The following is a 25,017-nucleotide window of genomic DNA, read 5'->3' as shown; positions in this document are numbered from 1 at the left end:
CCTGAAGCATCAGAAGCATTCTGAGGAAGTTTTATGTAAATTAAATATTGCATAAATAGCCACTGCACTCCAGCCTGGGTGACAGAGCAAGAACCCTGTCTCTAAAAAAAGAAAAACGAAGAAAACTTCTGTAAATAGAATCATTTACACCTTACTAGAGAAGCTTGCTGTTTGCATCAGGCCAATGTTTTTTTTCTTTATGCAAAATTTTCCAGTGTATAATGAAAGTTTTCTCCTGCTGTCAGGGCATGGCTGCCTTTGATAACAGGCTGTTGCAGAATACTAAATTTATAATGAAATCTAATTAAAAATATCAAATTGGTTTTCAGTGTTTCTTTGCCTCAATCTCATAGTTGTATTTATGGAAATTTTTGTTGTTGTTCATTAAAACCTTCACTTACATCACAGTTGTACTCAGAAGTGAGCTTCAGTGAAATTGGATCTATGAAATTAAATCTAGGAGAAAAGAGTATATTTGAGAAAGGGAATTCTTATATTTTTAAAATGAACCATTTAGTCATATTCCATATAATTTTCTTAACTGAAGAAAAATGTAAATGGAATCCACGTCAGATACAGGCTTTCTTTATAGTCTAAATCTAGTTGTGGTTGTTTTTAATGGTATTGAAGAAAATAGTTGGATGTTTGGGATAACACTTTGAATTTTTGATTGTTTTTCACAATTTTGGAGAGAACTTACAGTGTTTCTATTTTATGTTGGTTTTCATTCAAAGTAAGTTTTTACATTAAACAGTTGTCCCTTGGTATTCGTGGGGGATTGGTTACAGGACCTCTTGAGGATACAAAAAATCAGAGGATTCTTAAGTCCTTGATATAAAGTGGCATAGTATTTGCATATAACTTATTCACACCCTCCCATATATGGCATTTTGTTTATTTATTTTAAATAATTTCATCTTTTATTTTAGATTCAGGGGTAGAGGTGCAAGTTTTTTCCATGCGTGTATTGTGTGATGCTGAGGTTTGGGGTATGGATGATCCCATCCCCCAGGCCGTGAGTGTGGTACCCGATAGGTAGTTTTTCAGCCCTTGCCGCATTCCCTCTCTCCCCAGTCTAGTAGTCTTCAGTGTCTTTGTTCTCATCTTTATGTCCGTCTGTGCCCAGTGATTACCTCCCACTTATAAGTGAGAACATCTGGTATTTGGTTTTCTGTTCTGGTGTTAATTCGCTTAGGATAATGGTCTCCAGCTGCATCCACATGGCTGCAAAGGACATAATTTTTTTTTTTTATGGGTGCACTCCCATGTACTTTAAATGATTCTGGTTTACTTATAATACCTAATACAATGTAAACATACTTTATGTAATGTACAATATGCAATGTACATTGTGTACAGTTATATAATGTACATTGTAAATTGTACATTGTAAATTGTACATTATATAATTGTACATTGTATAATGTATAATGTAAATATACATTGTATTAGGTACTATAAACAAATAACTGTTTAGGGAATAGTGACAAGAAAAAAATCTGTGCAAAATCTGTGCATGTTCCGTACAGACACAATCACCTATTTTGTTTCCCCCAAATATTTTCAACCCCAGGTTGGTTGAGTCCAGGGATGCAGAAACCATGCATAGGAAAGGCTGACCGTATTTTCTTTCCCATCAGGGCAGTAATAATGATAATACCTGATTTGATATTTTCTTATTTTATTTGTGCTTTTGTACTGAGATATGCCATAAATTACACCATAGTTTGCTGTGGTCTTAACTGTTACAGAAGGAGTAGGATTTCTGGTTGCTTTACAAAGAAGTTGCCATAGAGATGCTAGTGTCAAGAGCTAAAGAACTTGTCATTAAATCAGCCCTGGATATCTCTTTGTCTTGGGCCGTTTTTTTAAGCCATTTAAATGTTCTTTCTTTTTTTTTTTTTTTTGAGATGAAGTCTTGCTCTGTCGCCCAGGCTGGAGTGTAGTGATGCAACCTCTGCTCACTGCAACCTCCACCTTCTGGGTTCAAGCAATTCTTCTGCCTCAGCCTGCCGAGTAGCTGGGATTACGGACATGTGCCACCACACCCAGCTATTTTTGTATTTTTAGTAGAGATGTGGTTTCACCATGTTGGCCAGGCTGGTCTTGAACTCCTGACCTTGTGATCTGCCCGTCTCGGCCTCCCAAAGTGCTGGGATTACAGGTATGAGCCACTGCACCCAGGCCATTTAAATTTAAAGTATTCTTCTTTGACCTCGTTGTCACTTATCCAGAGCTTCCGTAAGGTGTGTCCTCCCCAAGTCTTCCTTTGACATGGGGAATCAATCTTGTAATTCTGTGAATCCTGGAGGCCTTGTGTCTTAGTGTCTATGGTACAGTAGAACAGGTGTGCCCGGATTCCTCATGTGTGACATGAAAATGATAACAAGGCTTGTACACACTAGTCAAGGGGTCTCATCACCTCCACCACCACCATCATCAACAGCGTCATCATCATCTGTGTTATTCTCCTGTACTCTCTTCCACCATTTAGGAGAAGAATACTCAGGTTTTCCTATAAATTAGCTAGATTTTTGTCTTTCAGGATCATACTTCTAATAAATTCATAAAAATTTTCACTAACACTCCACTTGGCAAACTTTAAAAACACCCTACATGAAGTCTGGTTTGAGGTGGTGGCTCACTAAAACACAGCTCTTTGTACAAGTGAGATATTGTTCACCTGTTTTTCTTCCTCTTTTCCACTAACGCTTTGGAAAATAGCCTTTGGGAAATCTGATCTAACTTGGCAAATTTGCTTACCTGCATGTAAACATCTCCCAAAGGTATTAATTTGCCAGCTTGATTATCTTAGAAGTATTGTCTCTTTACAAAGTCAAAATTGCTTGGGTTAAACCATAAGACTTAACCTGAAATCCCAGAAATGTGGGAAAGATGAATATCCTCATGTCCTGCCTTGTATGTGGAAACATGCCCAGGTGAAGAAATAAGACACTTCCTCCTCACACGTGGGCTGCTTCCTTGGGGCAGAGGCTGGCTCTGCAGCAGGGCTCTGAAAGGTCCCTCTGCGACGTTAGCAGTTTCCACTGAGGCCCCCACATCCTAATTCCTGGTCTGGCAGAAATCAGGTTGGGTATTGCAAATGGAATGACTGCCCAGCCCATCTTTGTCGTTTGGTATTGAACGATCTTGCGGGATGTCTGAAAATGACTTGTCATTTATTTACTTTTTCACAGCTTTGGTAAAATTACTTTAGGCTTTTCATCATTAATTTTTCTTACTGTAGTAAAATATGCATAACATAAAATTTACCATTTTAACTCTTTTTAAGTGTACAGTAGTTCATTTGCATTAAGTACATTCACATCATTGTGCCTCCCAACCCCACCATCCATCGACAGAGTTTGTTCATCTTGCCAGGTGGAAACTCTGTACCCATTGGGCACTGATTCTCCACTCTCTCTTCTCCACAGTTATCACCCTTCTGCTTTCCAGCTCTATGAATTTGATGACTCTAGGTATTTCATAGAAGTAGAATCATATAGTATTTGTTATTTTGTGTCTGGCTCACTTCATGTAGCATAAGGTCTTCAGGGATTATCTATGCTGTATTGTATGCCAGAATTTAATTCCTTTGAAAGAGTGAATAATATTCCACTATTTGGATATGCCACATTTTGTTTATCCATTCATCTGCCACTGGACATTTGGGTTATTATTTCTGCCTTTTAGCTATTGTGAACAATGCTGCTATGAACACGAATGTACAATTATCTCTTTGAGTCCTTGCATTTAGTTTTCATTTATTTTTATTTTTGAGACGGAGTCTTGCTCTGTCACCCAGTCAGGAGTGCAGTGGCGTGATCTTGGCTCACTACAACCTCTGCCTCCTGGGTTCAAGCGATTCTCCTGCCTCAGCCTCCTGAGTAGCTGGGACTACAGGCACCTGCCACCACGCCAGGCTAATTTTTGTATTTTTAATAGAGACAGGGTTTCACCATGTTGGCCAGACTGATCTCAAACTACTGACCTCACGATCTGCTCACCTGAGCCTCCCAAAGTGCTGGGATTACAGGCGTGAGCCACCGTACCCGGCCGAGTCCTTGCTTTTAATACTTTTGAATATATATTTATTTAGAGGTGGAGTTGCTGGGTTATGTGGTAACTCTGTGTTTAATTTTTTGAGGAACCATCATACTGTTTTTCACAGTGGCCACACCGTTTTACATTCCCACTTATTCTTTAATAATTTGTCTGTTTAACTTGAGAACTAAATGAGACGTTTTTTTGAATCATGACTAGCTTTAATTTGAATTGATGGCTCCAAGGGTGGTCTGTTGAAATGGTTCATGGTGGTTTGTTCAGGTTCCTTGGAACTCTGTGTTATTTCTTATAACTTTTACCACATAAAAAGACTGTGCAGCACAGGCTGTATTTTAAGCGAGGTCAACAGATTGGCATTAAGAATACGGGCTCCTCATGGCAATAGTGTGCGGAACATTGTACTTGCTCATGTTAGAATGTCGTCAGTCACAAGTCGTATTCCCAGCATGGGTTCGTATAACCTCTGCAGTGGGGACAGTGCCTTATCTCCTGTTTTTACTTTTTAGCCATCTGGGACACAGAAGCAGGGGATGTATCCATCTTCAAGTCTCAAGGGGTTACTTCTATAGTTTAGAGCACATGAGTTGGGGAGTTGGGGCCTTGTTGGAGGAAGACGGTCCCTTTAGTCAAACTGAGCCTGGGCTGGGCGCGGTGGCTCACGCTTGTAATCCCAGCACTTTGGGAGGCCGAGGCGGGCGGATCACGAGGTCAGGAGATCCAGACCACGGTGAAACCCCGTCTCTACTAAAAAAAAATACAAAAAATTAGCTGGGCGTGGTGGCGGGCGCCTGTAGTCCCAGCTACTCTGAGAGGCTGAGGCAGGAGAATGGCGTGAACCCGGGAGGCGGAGCTTGCAGCGAGCCGAGATTGCACCACTGCACTCCAGCCTGGGCGACAGAGCGAGACTCGGTCTTAAAAAAAAAAACAAAAAAACCAAAAAAAACAAAAAAAAACTGAGCCTGGATTAAGGATAGCTGAAGATCTCTAGCCCCAGCCACCAGTGAGACTGGATCTCCCATTTGCCCATGCCTACCTTGGTTTAGGGCCAGGTTAGATCTGAGCCTGAATGCTAAACGTCTGAATGCTAGACCTACGATGGAATGGAGGACAGTTTCATTAATCAGGATGGGCTTGTCATCCCAGCTTTTGTATTATCAAATACATTAGGCATAGAGACTTTTCCTTAAGATCTGTGGCCTAATTAGCTCAAGATTTCCTGGCTTTGTATCTAATTTGAAGAACCGTGGTGGTTCCTGCAGTGGGTTGGCTTCTGAGTTGTGGATTTTGATGTTGGGTTGGCTTGTCCTGAATGCCAGGTAAAGCCACAGCAGTACCTGAGCCTGCTTGCTGGTGCTCCTCTCTGCTGTTTGCAGACTTCTTTGCAGAATTGAGAAAGTCTGGGGAAACTTTTTATTTTGGATAAAACTGCTCATCTTCACTTTCCTTAGTTACTCTGAAGGATAGTTTGAGGTAAAGTATCTGTCTGTCCTTCATCTTCCACCTTCTAAGGTGTATTGAGTCCCTGCAGACTTTCTAGTTTTCCTTTATCATTTATTACAGATCTGCCCGAGAAGAATATATGGAATATATGTATGTAGTGTATCTCAAAGGGGTGCTGTCTATAGATTTCTGTGTTGAGAAATATTTGTAGTTACCCTAAGTGTATTGTTTAACCATTTAAGTGATACTGTGTGGTTCTCTTTTTAGAATTCTGTAACTTGGGGGGAAATGCATATTCCCTGTATGCAGGGACTATGGATACTGCAGGAATACATGTATGTATTCTCTTAGATACTCCATCCAGAGTTCATATTATCAGGTACTCTTCATCTTTCCGGGGGAAGAATTCCTGTTTCTTTTAATCTTTTCATTTGAGAACCCTCTCGTCTTGACCATTTCCTTTTTTTTTTTTTTTTTTTTAAAGAGACAGGGTCTCCCTATGTTGCCCAGGCTGGTCTCGAACTCCTGGGCTCAAGGGATCCTCCTGCCTTGGCCTCCCAAAGTACCAGGATTACAGGTGTGAGCCACCACGCCTGGCCTTTTTTTTTTTTTTTCAAGATGGAGTCTTGCTCTGTCGCCCAGGCTAGAGGGCAGTGGCACGATCTTAGCTCACTGCAACCTCTGCCTCCCGGGATCAAATGATTCCCATGCCTCAGCTTCCCAAGTAGCTGGGATTACAGGCATTGTGGTGTATTTTTGTATTTTTAGTAGAGACGGAGTTTCACCATGTTGGCCAGGCTGGTCGCGAACTCCAAACCTCAGGTAATGCGCCTACGTTGACCTCTCAAAGTGCTGGGATTACAGGTGTAAGCCACTGTGCCCGGCCTTGATCTTTTCCTTCTCTTTTCCTGGCCTTGCTTCAGGGCAGGTATATTTTTAGGTCAGTGGTCAGAGCAGCAGACAGCCTCCTCTACCACAGACTGAGTAGGAAGTGGAAGGCGCCCTCCCATGATGCACAGAGAGGCTGGGCTTGTGCACCTTTCCCAAGTCATGTCTGCCGCCCTATGCAGTAAGTAGAACCTGAAGTAAAAAAATAAATGCACCATCATGTGCTGATGGTGAGAAGATTGCAGCCACCTGTAGCCCTCCAGCTGCATCCCAGTCTTCCTGCCCCTTCTCCCTCTGGGTTTTCTCAGTGGATGTGGAAAGACAATTGTTAGAAAATTTTGTCAGCATCTGAGCCATACAATGTTGTGGTCATAGTTTTAAAGCAGAACTTTTGTTTTTATTTAAAGCTAATTTTATTTCACTGTAGACTCTATATTGCTTTATATTTAGACTGAATAGTATGAAATTACAGATATTCAGGGCTGGGTGCAGTGGCTCACACCTGTAATCCCAACACTTTGGGAGGCCGAGGTGGGTGGATCACTTGAGGCCAGGAGTTCAAGACCAGCCTGACCAACATGGTGAAACCCCATCTCTACTAAAAATACAAAAATTAGCCTGGCATGGTGGTGCATGCCTGTGATCCCATCTACTCGGGAGGCTGAGGCACAAGAATTGCTTGAACCCAGGAGGCGGAGGTTGCAGTGAGCTGAGATCCGTGCCACTGCATTCCAGTGTGGGTGACAGAGCAGGAGTCTTCTTTAAAAAAAAGAAATTACATATATTCAGCTCCTTTGGGCCTTTTTACAAAACTAGCAATTTTATATGGTTCAAACTAATCTTTTGTCTATTAGTCTGTAGATCGGTTTCCTTTCTGAAGATTCGTAGAGAGCCTCTTGACAGTGTTGTCAAAGTGAAACTGTGTGGTGTGTGTCGAAGTTATCTCCCTGGACACATGTGATACTTTGGTTGGACTTCCTCTTCTTATGTTATTTTCTAAGTTTCTGACAAGATTAGAATGACCCAGTAGTGCTTCTTACATTGTCTATAATACGTTAAAATTTTTGTTTCAAAAACTCCCCCCGCCCCAGTTTTTGGTTTTACTTCTGATGTGAACTTGAATTGGACCTGGGCATTTTGTGAGACATTAATCTCATCAAGTGACAATTTGTCCATCTTCTAGTTTGCTAGGGAATAGCTTAAGAGGAGCCAAGTTAACTTTCCATAGCTTGGAGTTTGAGCTAAGAAAGCAAGTTAAGGAGGGAGGACTTGTTTTGTTTGGATTTTTCCAAGAGGAAATTTCTGCTGCTGGAGATGTAGGAGTGTCAGATGCGTCCCATCATCTGATAATTGTATTTGCTTCACTGGAGTGTGGGTGCAAACTGGAAGAAAATGCTTTAGCTCAGTGGTTCCTCATACTGCTCTCTGTTGTATTCATGAGGGGAAATCTTTAAAATAACACTGTGTCTGGACTCTTCCCCTAAACATTCTGATTTAATTGCTATAGGGCAATTTTAAAAGCACCTATGTGATACTAATAGGCCTCAAATATGTGTTCAGCTTAATTTTATGCTTTATAACTAAGACCTTCCAGTTCACAGAGATAGCATATTGCGGGTTTAATCCCCTTCATCGGTGAGTAACTCCTTCGGACTTGTAGGTATAAACCTCAAGCATGGTAGCTGTCCGTCAGCCCGAGTGTCCTACCATCTGGTCTGGGAATCTTATATGCAGGAGAGCCCAGGTGTTGAGTCAGGTGTCCAGGCACTTTGTAGAAGACTCCATGAAGTCTTCTAGTGGCAGATTGGCAAGGGTAGAGATTGAGTGTGGACTCTGAGAGCAGTCATGGACTCAGAGCAGTCAGACCTGAGTTCACATCTCAGTGTTGTCATTTTCTAAGCTGTAAAATCTTAAGAGAAGTGCATTCACTTCCCAGGGCCAGTTTCCTGATAACTTGTTGAAGACTACTCTTTCCCCATTGAATTAAGTTGGAGAAAATGTTGTAGATTAAATGGCCATTTATGTGTTAATCTGCTTCTGGATCCTCTATTCTGTTTTGTTGATCTATATTTTCCTTTTGTTTGTCTATATTTTCCTTTTGTTTTACTTTAATAGTCAGGTGGATATAATCTATTCTTTCTTCATAGCAAATTGTCTTAATTACTGTAGCTTTATAAATCAAATAGTAAAAGTTACCCAACCTGTTTTTCTTTTATGATTGTTTTGATTATTTTAAGTCTCTTGCATTTTCATATTGACTTTAGAATCAGCTTTTCAAGTTTTGCAGGGAACTGTTGGGTTATGCATCTTGAATTCTAAGACCACGTCTTAGAATTCAAGAGCACTATCCAGAGAAGTAATTCTCAAACAGGGCAGTTCTATCCACCTGACTATTAATGTTAAGAGTGGGATCTTAACATTATTTAGATTTCCAGTGTAAGAAAATAGTATATTTACCTATTCCTCAGTTATCTAGATCTTTATAAATTTTTCTTTTCTTTTTTTTTAAGTAGAGATGGAGTCTCACTATGTTTCCTGGGATGATCTTGAACTCCTGAGCTGAATTGATTCTCCTGTTTCAGCCTGCCAAAGTGTTGGGATTACAGGCATGAGCCACTCACGCCAAGCCCTAGATCTTTAACTCTCCTTGTAATTATTAGGATAGAGGTCTTAAAGATCATTTGTTATATTTTTATTCCTTGGCATTTAAAAAAGAATACCGTAATTCAAAGTAGCATTTGTGCTGTTATAAATAGTATTTTATTTATTTATTTAATTTATTTTTTGAGACAGACTCTCGCTCTGTTGCCCAAGCTGGAGTGCAGTGGTGCAATCTTGGCTCACTGCAACCTCCGCCTCCCGGGTTCAAGCAATTATCCTGCCTCAGCCTCCTGAGTAGCTGGGATTACAGGTGCATGCCACCGCACTCGACTAATTTTTGTATTTTTAGTAGAGACAGGATTTTACCATGTGGGCCAGGCTGGTCTTGAACTCCTGACCTCAGGTGATCCACCTACCTTGGCCTCCCAAAGTGCTGGGATTACAGGAGTGAGCCACTGTGCCTGGCCATAAATCGTGTTTTAAATTTTCACTTACCATTTGTTGTTAGTATATAGAAATTCAATTGATTTTTGTATTTTTGCTTTGTTTCCTGAAACCTTGCTAAAGTGCATTAAGTTGCAGTAATTTTTGGCTGATTCCTTAGGATAGCTATTTAGATAATCATGCCTTTGGATAGAAACAAATATACTGTGTGTGTGTGTGTGTGTGTGTGTGTGTGTGTGTGTGTGTGTGTGTTTGAGAGAGAGAGAGAGAGACAGACAGACAGACAGTGGGGGAGAGGGAGAGAAGTTAAAATCTCCAGTTATGAGAGTTAGTCTCTTTTTCTCTTTAGTCATGAACTTTTTGCATCCTGACTTACTGGATTCACTTGTATTTAAAGTTTCTTACTGGATTCATTTGTGCTTAAGGTTTATTTTTATTTAATATCCCCTCATCTTCACCACCATACAATATTTATGCTTTAATTATTCAGTTGTCTTTCCACAATTTAAAAGAAGAAAAAATAGTTTTTAAATTACCCACTGAATTACTATTTCTGGTGCTCTTCATTCCTTCCCTTAGCTCCAGGTTTCCATTTGATATAATTTTTTTTCAGCATGTAAAACATATATTAGCATTTCTTTATTTTCTTTTTTTTTGAGACAGAGTCTCACTCTGTCACCCAGACTGGAGTGCAGTGGCGCATTCTCGGCTCACTGCAACCTCTGCCTCCCGGGTTCAAGTGATTCTCCTGTCTCAGCCTCCTGAGTAGCTGGGATTATAGGCGTGTGACACCACACCTGGCTAAATTTTGTATTTTTAGTAGAGATGGGGTTTTGCTATGTTACCCAGGCTGGTCTTGAACTCCTGACCTCAAGTGATCTGCCTGCCTTGGCCTCCCAAAGTGCTGGGATTACAGGCGTGAGCCACCACACCTGGCCAACATTTCTTATATTATAAGTCTGCTGGCGATGAATTCTCTCATTTTGTACTTTAATCTGAACAATTTTTTTTTTTCTTTTGAAGCATGTGGTTGCTGGATGTTGAATTCTGGGTGATAGCTGGTGATGTCTGCCCCTCTCCCCTCAAAGGTGTTCCATTGTCAACTGGCCTTCGTTCTTTCTGATAAGAAATTAGCCATCATTTGTATCTTTATTACCTTGTATGTAATGTTTCTCTGTTTTTGTTTTTTTGGTTGATTTTTTTTTCTCTTTGATACTGATTTTTTAGAGGATTGATAATGATCCCAGGTATAATTTACTTGGTATTTATACTTCTCGGGGTTTGCTGAGCTTCTTGGATCTTTGATTTGATTCTTTTTATTATTGTGAAGTTTAGGAAATATTTAACCATTATATCTTAAGTTTTTTTTTAACTTATTTTCACACTGTTGTTTTTCTTGGACTCCTATTACATATATATTAAACTATTTGAGATTGTCTTATAGGACAATCAGTCTTTTTCACTTTTATTCAATCTTTTCTGTTGTTTTTAAACTGCTAGTAAGCCCAGCCAGTGATTTTTTTTTTTTCTCCGTTATTTCTCATTTCAGTATTGCAGCTCTAGAGTGTTTATTGGGCTCTTTTTAAAAATACTTTACACTGGCCAGGCACAGTGGCCTGTAATCCCAACAGTTTGGGACGCCAAGGCGGGCAGATCACATGAGGTCAGGAGTTTGAGACTAGCCTGGCCAACATGGTGAAACCCTGTCTCTACGAAAAATACAAAATTTAGCTGGGCGTGGTGGCAGGCGCCTGTAATCCCAGTTACTCAGGAGGCTGAGGCAGGAGAATCGCTTGAACCCGTGGGCAGAGGTTGCAGTGAGCTGAGATCATACCACTATACTCCAGCCTGGGTGACAGAGTGAGACTCTTTCTCAAAAAACAAACAAACAAAAAACTTTACACTTTTTTGCTGAAAATCTCTATCTCTTTACTCATATTTTTCCTCAGTTTCTTTGAACATATTAACCTGTTGAGTACATTTATACTTGTTTCTGTAAAGCTTAAAATCCAATGTGTGTGCCTACTTGGATTTGCTTTTATTATTTATATATTTGAGGGGTTTGGTTTTTATTATAAAGACTGCTTTCTTTATTGCCCTGAGTTAAATTTTCTTTCTTGCATGTCTAAGATTTTTTATTGTGGACATTTTGGATGATATATTGTATGTCTGACTTCTGATAATTCTAAAAAGTATTGAATTTTACTCCAATAGCATATTAACTTGCTAAACTCATAGGCCTGTTTTTTATGCCTTGTTAGGGCAGAACTTTGGAAATTTTAAGGTGTTTTCCAAGCTCCTCTAACTTGATGGGACTCAAAATTCAAACCATGTGCCATTTGCGGGCCTTGTTCAGTAGTGCTTGTTTTTTCTTGGGCAAGTTTAGTGTTAACTCTTTTTTAGTGTAGAGTTTCTCAACCTGGGTAGCACTTGACATTTAGGGCTAAATAATTTCTTTTTGGGGATGGAGAGGCTGCTCTGTGCATTGTAAGATGTTGAACAGCATCTGTGGCCTCTACCCACTAGATACCGAAAGCGTCCCTCTAGTTGTCACAACCAGTAGTGCCTCCAGTCATTGCCAAATCTCTCCTGGGGGGCAAAATTGCCCTGTTTGAGGATTATTTCTCTGGCTAGTGCTCTTGAATTCTAAGACACGATCTCTCTGGTGTTTCAACCGTATGCCAGGTGTGTTAATGATATGTGAATGAGGTTTCTGCACTCTGGTCTGGTGAGAATTTCAGTACCTCACCTCAGCTTGACCTTCGGTATCTCTATCAGTTCACTCCTCCTCAGCACCAGCTCTCTGATAAGGCTTGGGTGGCCTTGACCTGTGCCCATGCATCAGCCAAGGACTTGTAGCACCCACCTCATAGCCTTCTGGGGCCCTTCCCTTCTGATACCTCCTTACTGTCCAGGGCCATGCAGATGCCAGTGGCTTTAACTAACCCAAGCTCTGGCCTCCACCCCTTTGCTCAGCAGGGCTGCTGTGCTGTGTTTGGACTTCAGCTCACTGCCACAGTCAGAAAGTGGTGTCCTGGCTCAGAGCCAAGGCGATGCTTGGTGTCTGGAAACGTCTGCCTCCTAGTGTTGTACAGTTCTGAGGCAGAGGAGTGGGCTGTTACAGTATGAGCCACTTAGCCATGGCCAGAGCCCAGTCTCTCTGCTAGTTGAATAGCCCAGATGTTTATGAGCTGTGGAGCTGGGAGCTCCAAGTGTACAGTATAGGGTGTGGTTGTGTGAGCTGTAGGACATGCCTGTTTAACTTCCTTACTGAATAGATGGAGGGTGAGGGCATATGCAAGACTGAGGGGCTCCAGCATCTGCCATACGTCACCTGTGTGCTTAACAAAAACCCCAATCCTGGGGCCATCTCAGACCTGACCTGCTGTTACAGAATTTCTAGAGAAAGGGCCTGGAAATCCGTATATTTAATTTGTGCCTCAGGGAAGTTTCTATACTAGCAGATGGCAAAGGGAACAACAGGTGTGGAGAGGGAGGCCGGACGTGGCTTCCTTGGAAGGGAGAGGGCCGCATGAGGCTCAGCATTCCTTTCCCCAGGACTTATATTGAAATCATGGCTGATGATTTATTTTTTAAAAATGTTAATTCAGTTTTTAAATTTTAGCTTTTTTCTGTTTTTTCCTTTTTTCTGTCTTCTAAGACATCCTGTTTTAGCAAATTTTTACATTTTTTCGTTGCCTTGCCCTGAAAATGTTTTTATTTCTTGTTTATTTTTTTAAGATATTTCTCTAGGTTTAGAATTTGTATTTTGTGCTTATTTACTTTCGGGCCTTCAAACATAATTGATTTGTTTTTAATCTTTTTCTATTAAAAAAATAAAATATACATAACGGTTGGGCATGGTGGCTCACATCTGTAATCCCAATACTTTGGGAGGCTCAGATGGCCGGATTGCTTGAGCCTTGGAGTTTAAGACCAGCCTGGGCAACATAGTGAAACCCTGTTTCTACAAAAAATACAAAAATCAGCCAGGCATGGTGGTGTGCACAAGTAGTCTCAGCTACTTGGGAGGCTGAGGTGGGAGGATTACCTGAGCCCAGGAAGTTGAGGCTTCAGTGAGCCATAATTGTGCCAATGTATGCCATCCTGGGCACTGGAGTGAGACCCTGTCTCAAAAAAATATCTGTCACATAAAATTTGTAATTTTTGCAAGGCATGATGGCTCTTACCTGTCATCCTCTGGCATCCTCCATTTTACTTTCTGTCTGTAATAATCTGACTACTGAAGGGACCTCATCCAAGTGGGATCATACCATATTTGTCCTTTTGTGAGTGGCTTATCTCACTTTGCGTCATGTCCTCAGGTAAATTTAATTTTGGGGTTTACGTCATACATTTTCTTAGCATTTAGTGAAAAACTTCTGCCTCACCCTGATCCTCAAATGTGGTGCTGAACCTTTATTTAGCTATAGTGGAAGAGGAAAGAATTTCTGAGATTCTACCCTTTTCTGGTTTCTTGCTCTGAGCAACTTCCTGTGTCCTGATGTGTTTTGAAGTCCTCATCTTCTCCTTTCTACTCCCTCTGGGACCCATTAGCTGAAGGAACAGGGTCATTTTCTCTTTTGGCTCTCTCCTGGGGGTAATAGCTGTGGGCACAGGGCTGCTATTTGATATGCTTATCATAGAGTCAAGAAAGTGGGAAGGAGGTGCCTTGGTAAAGAGTGTCTGTCCCTCCTCTCTCTCTGCATTTTTCTCCTAATTCCTTTATCCTCATCAGTGAAAGAGATGAAGGCATTACTGCGTTTGGTACGTTTGGTTGTAAAAATGTATGTTAGTGAATAAGTCATTATTAAGACATTTTCTGACATCTGTCATTTTTTTTTCCTGCTGCACAAATCTCTTCATTTTCTTAAAGCTTCAAAGATAATCTTGAAAAGGGAATGAATGATGGAATGAATTTTGCAGTATTACAGTACTGTGCACTGTTACTTTAGGATTATTGAATATCTGGCCTACTCAAGGTCAATACTTTGATAAATACATAACATTAGGAAAAAAGGAAAATCACATATGTAAAATATTTTCATTTTGACTGATTCTTAGTAAAATTATGGTGAGTCTGTAGAGTGCAGATTGCTTCCTGCAAGTATTCTTAGTCTGAAAGAGGGCACATGAAACATGTCATATTTGAGAAGATACATTATAAACACATTTCTTATTTGTTTCTTATAATATTCTTTTAGAAGTGGAAAGCAGGCCGGGCGCGTTGGCTCACACCTATAATCCCAGTACTTTGCAAGGCCAAGGCAGGTGGATCACTTGAGGTCAGGAGTTCGAGACCAGCCTGATCAACATGGTGAAACCCCGTCTCTGCTAAAAATAAAAAAAAAAATTAGCCAGGCATGATGGCGCATGCCTGTAATCCCAGCTACTTGGGAGGCTAAGGTAGGTGAATCTCTTGAACCTGGGAAGTGGAGGTTGCAGTGAGCCAAGATCACGCCATTGCACTCCAGCCTGGGCAACAAGAGTGAAACTCTGTCTCAGGGGGAAAAAAAAAGCAGAAAGAAGAAAAACACGATAAAAAAGATTTTAAAAAAATGATGATGGATGCCAAACACAATGGCTCATACCTCTAATCCTAGAACTTTGAGAGGCCAAGGCGGGAGCATTGCTTGAGCCTAGGAGTTCAAGACCAGCTTGGACAACATAGGGAAATTCTGTCTCTGCCTCGGCCCTCCCTGTTCTACCCCCCAAAAAAGCCAAGTGTGGTGGCACATGCCTGTAGTCTCTTACTTGGGAGGCTGAGACAGGAAGATTGCTTGGGCCCCAGAGGTGGAGGCTGCAGTGAGCTGCGATCATGCCACTTAACTCCAGCAAAAAGAGCAAGACCCTGTCACACACACACAACAAAAAGGTGATAGAAGTTTGGTTTTTTTCTTCCTCTTCAATGGGGGTATACTGCATTTATATTCTCCTTAAGATGATCTTCTCTGACCTAACCCTATACCATATATTTGTCCCCATGTATGTCCTCACTGTCCCTTCTTTACCCACTCCCGGCCTTGTCACCCTCTCCATATTTTCATTTTTCTTCCTGTTGCCCTGCCAGTATGTCTTGCTCATCTCTCTGTTCCCCTCTCAGTCGATAAACCAGTTCAGTTGGGGCTTGTTTTTCAGGCAAAGAAACTGGTCATAGCAGGGTCTGGGGCTGAGGGGTCTTTCAGCCATGGTGGGGGGATGTGGCCCTCCTTTGAACAGATTACTGTCAAGCTGTGTTACATGTTCTTTCCATGGGTATTGGTAGAGTTGATTAATTGGATTGCACTAATTTCCTTCAATATATAGTGACTGCCCCACCACTCATTGAAACACTAATGGTTTTTTTCCTTCTTTTCTTTTCTTTCCTTTCCTTTTCTTTTCTTTTCCTTCCTTCTTTTTCCTTCTTTCTTTCTCTCTTTCTCTCTCATCTCTCTCATCTCTCTCTCTCTTTCTCTCTCACTCTCTCTCTCATCTCTCTGTCTCTTTTCTTTTCTTTTTTTTCTTTTCTTTCTTGGTTTTGCTCTGTTGCCCAGACTGGATTCCAGTGGCATGATTACTGCTCACCACAGCCTTGAGCTCCTGGGCTCAAGCGATCTTTCCACCTCAGCCTCCTGAGTAGCTGGGACTACAGGCATGTGCCACTGTGCCTGGTTAATTTTTAAATTTTTTTGTAGAGACAAGATCTCACTATGTTGCCCAGTCTAGTCTAGAACTCCTGGGCTCATGTGATCTTGCCACCTTGGTCTTCTAAAGTGCTGGGATTACAGGCATGAGCCACCCTACCTGGCCTATGGCGAACCTTCTGTATAGGTTTTCAGGCTTGTATTCCAGCCAAGAAAAATTAGGCGAAACAAAAACAAAAGCCTCAGAAGGCAGTGAGACTGTCAGATTATAAAGAACATACAGGTTGTTGATTTTGGATGGACATTTTCATCTCCTTAAATTTCTTTTCTTTTACAGAATTAGAGAAGGAATGTGACTAACTTTGTAGAGTAGTCACCCATCATGTTTACGAGGAAGGAGGATATTAGCCAGTCCTTGGGTCATCCCCTCAAAAACAGAGATTATTGGTTTTAGATTATGCATTCATTAAAGTAGATGTGTTGTTACTAAGCAACTCTGGCCAACAGTATTGGAAAAATACAGGCAATTTTCTGCTTCAAGTGACTAAACATACTCATCCTAGTTGCCTATTGCAGAAATACCCAGTTTAATTGGAAGCTTCATTACCTCACAAACTCAACTCTGGGGTAGGGTCATGAACCAGGAAGTAAGCAAAACATAAAGTAAATAAGATAGATAATACTTTATGTGCTTATTCAGAATGTATTTACTCTGACTTGACTTACAACACTCAAAAGCCACATCCCAGTCTAAAACACCAGTAGGTAATGATGTGACGTTGTGATGAGAATAAAGAGACACCTGATAGCCTGACAGCCAGGGGCAAGATGGATCAGGAAGTACCAGAATCTGAAAAGTGTGGCCATTTGAGGACTCTGTGGGAAGAGCATCCCTGTCCACCAAGGGTCATTGACACTGGGTAAGAGCCATATTGTTGTGAGGAATTTGCATCGTGAAGGTGATGAACTGCAGTTTGCATCTTTTGTTTTATGTATTATTATTTTTTATTTTTGAGAAGGAGTCTCACTGTCACCCCGGCTGGAGTGCAGTAGCACAATCTTGGCTCACTGCAACCTCTGCCTCTCGGGTTCAAGTGATTCTCCTGCCTCAGCCTCCCCAGTAGCTGGGATTGCAGGGGTGCACGCCACCATGCCTAGCTAATTTTTGTATTTTTAGTAGAAACGGGGTTTCACCACATTGGCCAGGCTGGTCTCGAACTCCTGATGTAAGGTGATCCGCCCTCCTCGGCCTCTCAAAGTGCTAGGATTACAGGCATGAGCCACCATACCCAGCTGCATCTTCTGTTTTAAAAGGACTGTTAGAGAGGGGGGAAGACATCTGTTAAAATGAAGACTGGATTAATGCATTTAATCGAAGAAGGGATATTCATCTCACCAGTCTGGAAAACTCAGTTCCATGAAAAGGTCATTCTCTCCTCCCACCTCCCTTTGATGGTGATATTTATGTGGCCACACTGATTAAAATAAGAAAGAAGGCACAGTTTATATATTTCAAATGAAGCTAGATATTACATGATTTATTTTTAAGAAATTGAATACAATTAATGTTTTGTTCTAGATTGTAGAGTTTTCTTGTAATCTCAAACGTATTTCCTTGCCTGCCTTCAGTAGTAAGCAACTATCAAATGGTGCCCTGCTCTGATGGTGTTTACTTCCACCATTCACAGTATTGTTCTCAATAGCCATGGAGATTCTAGAGTAACCAATAATTAGATACTCAGATGTTTTCCAGTTTTTAGTAATTAGATATTTAGATGTCTTCTAGTTTTTGTATATTACAAATAGCATTTTAATGGACATGATTAAAGCTAAACATTTGGACAGATCCTTCCTTTCCTAGGGTATACAAATTTCAAGGCTTTTGCTATGCTAGATTTCCTCCCCAAGAGTTGTTAATTACTTAGATTTTCCCCAGTGAAATGAGAGAGCCCTACAAGTCCAGATTTGGTGTTATATTTTAATAATCACTGTCAATCTCACCAATTTCATAGGTGAAAAATAATGCATTGTTGTTTTAATTTACATGGCTTTGTGTAATAGTGGATTTCAGCATTTGCATTTCCTTGGCCATTTGTGTTGGTTTTTTTTTGGAGAATTTCCTGCACACATTCTTTGCTCCTTTTAAAAAATAATTGGTAGGCATTTATAATTCATATTGATATGTAGTGGCCGTTGATTTATTAAAGATATGGGTCTGGGATGTATACTACAAGTTTTGATTTCAGTTTGTTTTCCGTTGCCTTTTATTTGTTCTCATGGTGGAACTATTTTGTTTTCACAGGGAAAACAAATTTAATCTAATGGTGTCCTTTTATAACCTGTCAGGTTAATGAAGCATAGAATCAAAATATTTGCAGAACGATGATACATTAATTTGCAGATTTTTTCTGTACATTGGATGTGAACTGTTTTAAACTATAACATGGACACTTTATTGGAACCAAACTTTAGTTTTCTACATTAATGAGAAACACTGGTAACTTTGCTTCATTAAAAAAAAATTGCTTGTTCTCTGTCAGATGTATATAGTTTGAGTTTATTTTTATCTTCTCATCTACAAAATAGGAATAATTCTTACTTGGTAAGTGTTGTTTTCATGTTCAGTTGTCTGGCTTACAGTAGGTTCTTACTAAATGGTAGCTTGATTTATGATCATAATGACATAAATGAGTATGACTTGGTCTATATATTCTGGTAGCTGCTGAGGGTAACACAGATATATGATTACACTAATTGTACTTCTGAGGATGTGAGCAGTGTTTTGTTGTTGTTTGTTTCTTTGGTCTTGATTTTAGGTAGAACTTAGATTATCAATTTTATACCTTCTTTTTAAATGTAAAATCCTTAAAGCCAAAAGTTTACTATAAGACTTGCTTTAGCTATATCTCACAAATTATCATTTACTTTAAAATATTTCAGATTTCCCGTATGATGTTATCTTTGACACATGCTTATTTGGAAATGTTAATATTCAGATATTTTGAGTTGTTAGAGATGTCTTATTGTTGATCTGTAATTTAATTCTGCTGTCACCAGAATACATTCTGTGTAACATTTTTATGTTCCGATATTGATTGAAATTTACTGATGGCCCAACATAAGGACTATTTTACCTTAAAGGTTAGAAGTATGCAATAGTAAAATTCTATTACCCTTCCCCATCTTTTGTGCTATTGTCGTATATTTTACTTCTCTGTCCCAAATGCACCATTACCATTTTTTCTCTAAGCAGCTGGTTGTTTTTCAAAGTAATTTGTCTTCTTTTTATTTTTTATTTTTTTTTTAGACAAGGCCTCACTCTGTCACTCCGGCTGGAGTGCAGTGGTGTGATCTTGGCTCACTGCAACCTCCGCCTCCTGGGTTCAAGCGATTCTCCCACATCAGCCCCCGAGTAGCTGAGTCTACAAGTGTGTGGCACCATGCCTGGAGAATTTTTATATTTTTTGTGGAGCCCAGGCTGGTCGCGAATTCCTGAGCTCAAGCAATCTGCCTGCCTCAGCCTCCCAAAATGTTGGGATAACAGGCATGAGCCATCGTGCCCGGCCTGTCCTTTATATTTACTCACATTGGTCATTTTGGTTTCTCTTCATTCTTTCTGTAGATCTGAGTTTCCATTTGATACCATCTCCTTTTAGCTTGAAAAGTAGAAAAGTATTCTTTACACTGTTTTTTACAGTTCAGGTTCATTGCTGATAAGTCTCTCAGCCTTTATCTGAAAATGTCCTAATTTCACCCTCATATTTTAAAGGACATTTTTTGTTGGTGATAGAATTTAGAGTTGACAGGTTTTTTTTTTTTTTGAGTCAGAGTCTCACTCTATCACCCAGGCTGGAGTGGAGTGGTGTGATCTCGGCTCACTGCAACCTCTGCCTTCCAGGTTCAAGTGATTTTCCTGCCTGAGCCTCCGGAGTGGCTGGAATTACAGGTGCCCACCACTGTGCCCAGCTAATTTTTGTATTTTTAGTAGAGGCGGGGTCTCACCATGTTGGCCAGGCTGGTCTTGAAGTCCTGGACTCGAGTGATCTGCCCGCCTCAACCTCCCAAAGTGCTGGGAATACAGGCGTGAGCCACCGCACCTGGCCAGTTATTTTTGTCTTTCTTTCAGCACTGTAAATATTGTTCTGTTGTCTTCTTGTTTTCATTGTTTCTGGTGTGTCAGCTGCTGGCTGTTTTTGTTGTTTCTCTGTGTTTAATGTGTGTCTAGGTATAGATCTCTTTGTTTTTGTCCTTCATTGAACTTGCTAAGATTCTTAATTATGTAAATTAATATTTGCTAGCAACTTTGGTAAAATTCCAGTCATTATTTGTTCAAATATTTTTTTCTTCCACTATTTCTTCTTTTAGGACTCCAATTACGTGAATATTTTATTGCTTAATATTCTTCCATAAGGATCTTCAGTCTTTGTTCTTTTTCTTAACTCTTTTTTTCTGTGTGTTCTTCAGATTTCAGTTGTAAACTGTAGCAGAAAGGGTTAGCGACTCTGGGAATAAATCAATGGAAAGTATCTGCTATTAGTGATATCTAATTCATTTTTCATTTCAGGTATTACCTTTTCAGTTCGAGAAGTTCTATTTGGCTCTTTTTGATATTACCTATCTTGCTCCTAAAATTGCATCTACTTGTTATAACCATATTTTTCTTTAACTCCTTGACATTATATATAATAGGTGCTTCATAGTTGTTGTTTACTAATTCCAAAATCTGGATCATTTCAAGGTCTATTTCTATTGCCATTTCCCTCCTTTGATTACAGGTCACATTTTATTGTTTCCTTGCGTATCTAGTAATTGTTTTACTATGTTGAACATTATGATCGATATACTATAGGGAGTCTGGATTAAAGAGCATTGAGTTTTATTCATGCAGGCAGTTGAATTCCTGGCAGACTGGCCCCTTTAGCATTGAATCCGTCTATCTGTCTGTCAATCAGTTAATCATAGGTCAGGTAGCTCCATTCTGAATTTATTCCAAGTGCACAGCTGTTAATCTAGGGTGAGATCTTTATTACTAAGACATAGCCTTCCTGGTGTCTCAATTGAATGCCTGAGGCCCCAGTGGAGATTTCCTTCCTCTCCTCGGGCGGCATCTCCTACTGCATGACCTCCAGAATCTTCGGTCAGCACTCAGCCCCATAGCTGCTGCTTTCTTAGGCCTCATGGAGTCTGGCCCTGCTTATGAAGCCGTTGGCAAAGTACCCTGGGTAAATCCCTACTGAAACTTCTGGGGCAAGCCCTCTGCTACTCAGGCTCACAAATTCCAGATGCTTCTACAACTTGGAACAACCATCTCTTCCTCCACCGCTCAGTGAAACTGTTCTGCTTGGGCAGAAAATGTCCTCAGGCATAAAGCCAGGTCAGTCGCGGGCCACCACCTACATTTCCTGTCTCTTGAGGCTCACAGCCCTGTGTTACCTGTGGTCCAGTGCCTGAAAACAGCTGTGTCATATGTTTTGCCCAATGTTAAAGTTTTCCAGGGGAGGGCAAGTCCTCTCTCATGGTTGGAAGCAGAAGCCTGGCAGTTTGCGTGTCAGCTGTGTCTTCCTCTTTTTTTCTTTTTTAGATAGAGTCTTGCTCAGTCGCCCAAGCTGGAGTGTAATGGCACGATCTTGACTCACTGCAGCCTCTGCCTCCTGGGTTCAAGTGATTCTCCTGCCTCAGCCTCCTGAGTAGCTGGGATTACAGGCACCTGCCATCATGCCTCACTAATTTTTGTATTTTTGTAGAGACAGGGATTCACCATGTTGACCAGGCTGGTCTCGAACTCCTGACCTCAGGTGATCTGCCTGCCTCAGCCTCCCAAAGTGCTGGGATTACAGGTGTGAGCCACCGCACCTGGCATGTCTTCCTCATTAATAATATTCATGGCCCTTCATGATTTTTTTTATCCTATCTGGAGTATGACTGATTTTATTTCAGCAGACCCTTAATTTCTGTGTTGACTGTAGAGTTATCGTTCACTTGGGTTAACTTCTATTACAACCCGAGTATCTGCCCAGCCTTTTATTCCACCTCTACACCTGGTCACAGTAATACATGAATTACAAGTAGCCCTCCTGGTGCACCCAGAAGAACTTCGTCTTTTTCACAAATTGGCATCTGTGCCATCTTACCTAAATCCTCATTGTCGGCAGCAGACACAATCTGTGGCTGATAGTTTAAGTTGGGCACAGTTGAGTTCACATTTCTTGAAAAGGGTCAGCTTAGGCTTAGAGTTTGGTGTTGACATTTTGCTTTTATTTTGTTAAAATTAGGTATCAAATTTACATGCTTTAAAAATGTGGTGTATTTTCTGCATGTGGGATTAACATTTTGTATGTAAGATTGGCTTTATAAATATTTACAGATAGTTTGTAGTCAGTAAGGCACATTACGTTCTGTTTCTTTCCTACAGGGGCAGGCTGGTCTCTCTCCTTCCCTTTCTTCTCCCTCACTCCCACGTTTTCTTCTTTCTTTGTATTTTATGATTGATTCACTTATATTTGCATAATAGCTTTTTTTTTTTGAGACGGAGTCTCACCCTGTCACCCAGGCTAGAGTGCAGTGGCGCAATCTTGGCTCACTGCAAGCTCTGCCTCCCGGGTTAACGCCATTCTCCTTCCTCAGCCTCTCCGAGTAGCTGGGACTACAGGCGCCCGCCACCATGCCTGGCTAATTTTTTTTTTTTTTTTTTTTTTTTTTTTTTAGTAGAGACAGGGTTTCAGCGTGGTCCCGATCTCCTGACCTCGTGATCCGCCTGCCTCGGCCTCCCAAAGTGCTGGGATTACAAGCGTGAGCCACTGCACCTGGCCATAATAGCATTTTTTAATTTTTTTTTTTTTTTGAGACAGAGTCTCACTCTGTCGCCCAGACTGGAGTACAGTGGCGCAATCTCGGCTGACTGCAACCCCTGCCTCCTGGTACAAGTGATTTTCTGCCTCAGCTTCCCAAGTAGCTGGGATTACAGGTGCACACCACCACACCCAGCTAATTTTTGTATTTTTAGTAGAGACAGAATTTCACCATGTTGGCCAGGCTGGTCTCGAACTCCTGAACTCAAGTGATCTGCCTTCAGCCCCACTAAGTGCTGGGATTACAGGTGTGAGCCACTGCGCCCGGCCATTTTTTTAACTTTTCAAAATGTTTTCACTTCTATCTGGCTCTTTTTTTCCCATTCACATAGCCCTCATTGACAGTCTTGTTGCCTTTTTCCTGGATTGTTATTCCAGCAGCAACTCATTCTCCTTCTTCCAGTAGTCTCCTGGCCAATCACTTCTACTGTTTAACCTTCCTTAAGTTGAGAAGTACTTGAAAAACTTGAAAAAACAGTACTTGAAAAACCACACATAATGTTCCATATTGCCTTCCATAAGCTTCACCTGCTTCAGCCCCACTTCCATGAGCTTCACCTGCTTCAGCCCCACTTCTATAAGCTTCATGTGCTTCAACCCCATTTCCATAAGCTTCACCTGCTTCAGCCTCGCTTCCATAAGCTTCACCTGCTTCAGCCAGGTTTGGGATGTTCTTTATTCAGCAGCCCCCACATCCCCCTTCTCCGTACTTCTGTCCTGGCTAGGCCTCCCCTGCAGTGCCCTTCCCTTCCCTCCATAAAGTCCGTCCTTCATCGTCCAGGGTCTCTCCCACCCAGTGTCCCTCAGTTGGAACTGCCCCCAGTTCTCTGTGCAGGTCACAGTTGAATCACAGGTGTCTGGACATACCTAGCCCTGTCTCCCAAGGCAGGAAAACGTGACTGTGTCACTGTATCTGCTGGGGCTCCTGGTGTCCTCCAGATAGTTAATAGTCCATATTTGTCATTTCCCATTGATCACATTGAAACCCTCTGATTCAGGCAGGGTGAAGAGACTAAGGCCCTGTGTGTTTAATAATGTTGCACAGAGAATTAGTGATTGGTATGGATTTATAGTCCACGTCCTCTCATTTTATTCCTCTGACAGCCTCTCTGTTCTTCCCTAATTTGGCTCAAAATTACTTTGGTTGGCTCTTAAGTAGAAACTTATGCCCTTTTGTACTTGGGGGCGTGTCCAAATTCATTAAATGAGGTGGGAGATTTTTCTTCCTAACCCTCGCTTTGCTGTCCTGACACAGCTGCCACCACTAAAGGTACTGGTGGGGCAGAGAGAGGGGGCAGTGGGGGATGGGGATGCTGGTCCTTAGATCTGGTCTTGACATCACACGAGACTTCCTCAGGTCTGCTGTGTCCTAAGCCTGACTTAGTATCACTGCATGAATACAATTCTCTACTTACCTCTTTTATTTCAGGCACTTCGTCTTAGTAACATGGCCATGGGGAAGACAACCACAGGCCAGATAGTCAATCTGCTGTCCAATGATGTGAACAAGTTTGATCAGGTAAGCTGCAGCTCAGGGATCCTTTTTCATTGCATTCAACATCCCTCTTCCCCCTTTTGTTCTTTCTGGAGACAGGGGCTCACTCTGTTCACACTGGGTTGCAGCGGCAGGGATCATAGTTCACTGAAGCCTTGAACTCCTGGGCTCAAGTGATGTGCGATCCTCCTGTCTCAGCCTCCTGATTAGCTGTGACTACAGGTGTGCACCACCATGCTCAGCTAATTTCTCTCTTTTTTTGAATTTTCCTGTCTGATGGGCTAATGTAGCAACATCATAACAAAATTCAAGGGTGGCACATCTCACACAAGTGCGTGAACACCCGATTATCATGCTCATGAACTACAAAAGGATTGCTGGCTAATTTCTTTTTTTATTATTTGTAGAGAAGGGATCACGCCTTGTTGCACAGGCTGGTCTCAAAATTCTGGCCTCAAGCGATTCTCGCTACCTTGGCCTCCCAAAGTGCTGGGATTACAGGTGTGAACACCATACCCGCCCAGTGTCCATTGTTTAATACTTACCTTGTAGAAGTATCATTTATCCGGGGCACTCTAGCTGCTGGCCATATTCATTTTGCACTAGGACCACT

The 25,017-nt window shown here is 41.2% G+C and overlaps 1 protein-coding gene and 1 non-coding gene across 4 annotated transcripts in view; one reads left to right on the top strand and one right to left on the bottom strand.

Moving 5' to 3' along the window:
* ABCC4 (ATP binding cassette subfamily C member 4) overlaps positions 1–25,017 on the top strand; it is a 319,962-nt gene that overhangs the window by 69,683 nt on the left and 225,262 nt on the right. For all 3 annotated transcript variants that reach the window (XM_030813558.1, XM_030813557.1, XM_030813556.1), the window contains one exon: positions 24,339–24,428. In XM_030813558.1, coding sequence (XP_030669418.1) covers positions 24,339–24,428 — 90 coding nt within the window. The remainder of the gene's footprint in view (positions 1–24,338; positions 24,429–25,017) is intronic.
* LOC115835320 lies at positions 24,675–24,779 on the bottom strand. Its single transcript, XR_004030306.1, has one exon. It is a non-coding gene; the product is annotated as a small nucleolar RNA U13 (small nucleolar RNA).

The sequence above is a fragment of the Nomascus leucogenys genome, chromosome 5 (genome assembly GCF_006542625.1).
Source record: "Nomascus leucogenys isolate Asia chromosome 5, Asia_NLE_v1, whole genome shotgun sequence".
NCBI lineage: Eukaryota > Metazoa > Chordata > Mammalia > Primates > Hylobatidae > Nomascus > Nomascus leucogenys.
This window is presented reverse-complemented; position numbering and strand designations above follow the sequence as displayed.